General features: G+C 51.0%; 1 protein-coding gene across 1 annotated transcript in view; it reads right to left on the bottom strand.

The window, feature by feature from the left end:
- The window catches only part of POLA2 (polymerase (DNA directed), alpha 2, accessory subunit), a gene marked incomplete at its 5' end in the record, with an annotated part of 29,060 nt that overhangs the window by 17,439 nt on the left and 7,863 nt on the right, over nucleotides 1-3,758 (bottom strand). Inside the window, 2 exons of the mRNA XM_014966560.1 lie at nucleotides 1,606-1,714; nucleotides 2,404-2,477. Of these exons, the coding sequence (XP_014822046.1) occupies nucleotides 1,606-1,714; nucleotides 2,404-2,477 (183 nt within the window). The remainder of the gene's footprint in view (nucleotides 1-1,605; nucleotides 1,715-2,403; nucleotides 2,478-3,758) is intronic.

The following is a 3,758-nucleotide window of genomic DNA, read 5'->3' on the forward strand; positions in this document are numbered from 1 at the left end:
CACCAGCAAATGCCCCCAAAACACCCCCGAGTGCCCTAAAACGACCCCCGAGTGCCCCAAAATGACCCCAAAGTGCCCCCAAAACACCCCCGAGTGCCCCAAAATGACCCCAAAGTGCCCCCAAAACACCCCCGAGTGCCCCAAAATGACCAGAAAATGTCCCCAAAACACCCCCGAGTGCCCCAAAATGACCAGAAAATGTCCCCAAAACACCCCCGAGTGCCCTAAAATGACCTCAAAGTGCCCCAAAACGACCAGAAAGTGCCCCCAAAACACCCCCGAGTGCCCCAAAACGACCAGAAAGTGCCCTAAAACAACCCCAAAGTGGCCTAAAACACCCCCAAGCGCCCTAAAACGACCAGAAAGTGCCCCCAAACGACCCCAAAGTGCCCCAAAACGACCCCGAGTGCCCAAAAACAACCCCAAGGTGCTCAGCTTTCCATAATTGTCCCAAACCTGGCCTAAAATGCCCCCCAAAACCTGTACCCAAAACGCTGCAGTCGCATTGGGATTTCCTCAAATACCCCCAATCTGCCCTAAATCGCCCCAGATCTGCCCCAAATCACCCCAAACTTGCCCTAAAATGGTCACAATCACCATTATGGTCAAAGCTCACCATGAGCTTTCCTTAAACGCCCCAAATCCACCCCAAAATACCCCCCAAAGCTGGTTCCAAAACACTGGAATCAGGCTGGGATTTCCCCAAATCTGCCCTAAAACAGTCGCAATTGCATTTTGCCTTTCCTTAAACACCCCTAAACCAATCCCAAAACACCCCAAACCGACCCCAAAACACCCCTAAACCAATCCCAAAACACCCCAAACCGACCCCAAAATACCCCCAAAACACTGCAGTCACCCTGGGCTTTCCTCAAATACCCCAAATCTGCCCTAAAACGGTCACAACCACCCTGAGCTTTCCTCAAATGCCCCAAATCTGCCCTAAATGGCCCCAAATCTGCCCTAAAATGCTCACAACCACCCTGAGCTTTCCTTAAACACCCCGAAACCAATCCCAAAACACCCCAAACCGACCCCAAAATACCCCTAAACCGGCTCCAAAAACACTGCAGTCACCCTGGGGTTTCCTCAAATACCCAAACCTGCCCTAAAACGGTCACAACCACCCTGAGCTTTCCTCAAATACCCCAAATCTGCCCTAAATGGCCCCAAATCTGCCCTAAAACGCTCACAACCACCCTGAGCTTTCCTCAAATACCCCAAATCTGCCCTAAATGGCCCCCAAACCTGCCCTAAAATGCTCACAACCACCCTGAGCTTTCTGTAAACACCCCTAAACCAATCCCAAAACCCCCAAAACCTACCCCAAAACCATCTCCAAAACACTGCAGTCACCCTGGGGTTTCCTCAAATACCCCAAATCTGCCTTAAATGGCCCCAAATCCACCCTAAAATGGTCACAACCGCCCTGAGCTTCCCTCAAATACCCCAAACTTGCCCTAAAATGCTCACAACCACCCTGAGCTTTCCTTAAAACACCCCTCAACCAGCCCTAAAAGTCCCAAATCCACCCCAAAACCCACCCCAACACCCCCAAAAAATGTTGCCATGGGTGTTTTTTGGGGTAAAAAGGAGGTTTATTACCGCTTTGTCGTCCCGGGGCAGGTCGGGGCAGGAGAAGGGCGGCTGCGGGTAAACGAAGTCGTGGTGGACGTCGCGCAGGGAGGGGACCAGGACCAGCTGGGACCCCGTGCTGCCAGGGGAAAAAACGGGGGAAAAAGAGGGGATTTAGGGACAATGATGCAAGAAACTGGGGAAAAAGGGAAAACCAGGGAATTTGGGGACAACCACGAGCTGCGAGTTGACGGCGTTGGACAAAAAGAAGGAAAACCAGGCAGTTTAGGGATAAAGATGAACCCAGAGCTGTCAAAAAAAGAAAAAGAGGGAAAAAACAGGCAGTTTAGGGAGAATGATGAGGCAAGAACTGGGAAAAAAAGGGAAAAAGAGGGAATTTAGGGACAAAAATGAGCTGAGAGTCAATGAGGTTGGAAAAAGAGGGAAAAAACGAGGTGATTAATTACAGGTGAAGCCGAGGAACAGCTCATCAGCCACAACCAGCACTTCTCCGAGGAAATTACAGCCAGACCCCCTCAAAAATAGACCATTTTGGGGCATTCTGGAAGTGAAAAGCCCCAAAATCTGTTAAAATCCCCCCAAAACCCACTTTGCTTTTGTGGGAAAGGTGTTTCTCCCCTGGGGCTCCAACTGGCCGCCCCCCTCCTCCATTTCAGAGCCCGTTAACGAGGCTTTTAACCAAAATCTCATGATTTTTCTCCCTCTGCTGCCTGTTTCCCGCCTGGGAATCGGTGGAAACCTCCTGTTTGGTGATAAAAAAGGAGTTTTTGGGCAAAAAGTGACATGTGGAAAGGAGGAGCTACCTACCTTCGTGTCCCTTCGATGATCATCTTCAGGCAGAGCTTGAAGACATCGGCGAAGGAGCCCAGGAGCTGGCAGTTCTAAAAATTGAGGGAAAACGAGGAGATTTGAGGAATTCCCCCCTCAAATTGAGGAATTTGAGGACTTTTTTTTTGGGACATCTCCCCCCCAACCTCCCGCGGCCGCTTTGTCCTTCCGGAGCCCGGCCCCACGGATCAACCCCAAAATCCACACGGATGGAGGAATTTTGGGGGGAAAAAATCAAGCTTTTAGAACATCCCATGGAGGTCCTGGGGGAGGGGGGCACCCATGGGTGCCCCGGAGTCTTCCTCACCTCCACTTGCTCGTGCTTGGCATCCAGGAACGGCCCAAACTGCGAAGAAACGATGAAAAAAATCAGAGAAAACCACAATCCGGGGCATCCCCAGGTGTCACCAGCCCCAAAACCCAAATTAATTGTGTTAAACCCCCCAAAAAAGGTAAATTTTAAAAAATTATTCTTATTAATGAAGCTCAAATTTTATCCCACAACCCCAAAACGGTCGGGGCAAAAGGGGAGACCGATCAAAGCAGCAGGAAACCAGGATCTGGCTCCTGGGGTGCTCAAAGGGCACGATTCGCTCTAAAAACTGGGCTTTTTTTGTCATTTTAGGGTAAAAAAATGGACGTTTTGGCACTTTGGGATGAAAAACAGGTGGTTTGAGCTCACGCCCGAGCTGCCTCTCTCCCCACACGGCGCTTTTTTACGCCGATTTTTCAGGTTTTGAAACCTTGACTGCACTTTCCTGCTGTGGTATCTTGTTTTAGGATATTTAATTGGTTTAATGAATGTAAATAATTAGTAAATTATTTACATTCATTACCCCCCCCCTCACCAGGATGCAGACGTCGGGGCGGTCGCGGGCGATGACCTCCAGGAGGTCGGTGAGGGGCTCGTAGGTGATGCTGTCGGAGGTGGTGTAGGGTCCACAGGCCACCAACACCATCCTCTGCTCTGTGGGGACAGAAGGGAAGGGTTTTGGGGACAAAAAGAGAGGTTTTGGGGACAAAAAGAGAGGTTTTGGGGACCCTCTGGCCTGACAGGAAGGTTTAACCCCTCCCGGCTTTAAACCTCCGCGGGGAAAGCTCACCTGGGGCCGGCTCTGTGGGGGTGTGGAAGGGAAGTGGCACCCCCTGCAAATAAACCAGAAATAGCCTCAAAATCCTCCTTTTTCACCCCAAAAAAAGAAATCAGCCCCCAAACCCATCAGTGGGGCCAAAGTCACCTCGTAGAGCTTGGAGACCACCATCATCCTCCCGGTGCTGTTGGTCCCCTCCAGCGCCACGACCTTAAATGTTGGGGGGGGGGGAGGGAAAAGGGG

The sequence above is a fragment of the Calidris pugnax genome, unplaced genomic scaffold (genome assembly GCF_001431845.1).
Source record: "Calidris pugnax isolate Ruff unplaced genomic scaffold, ASM143184v1 scaffold77, whole genome shotgun sequence".
Lineage (NCBI taxonomy): Eukaryota > Metazoa > Chordata > Aves > Charadriiformes > Scolopacidae > Calidris > Calidris pugnax.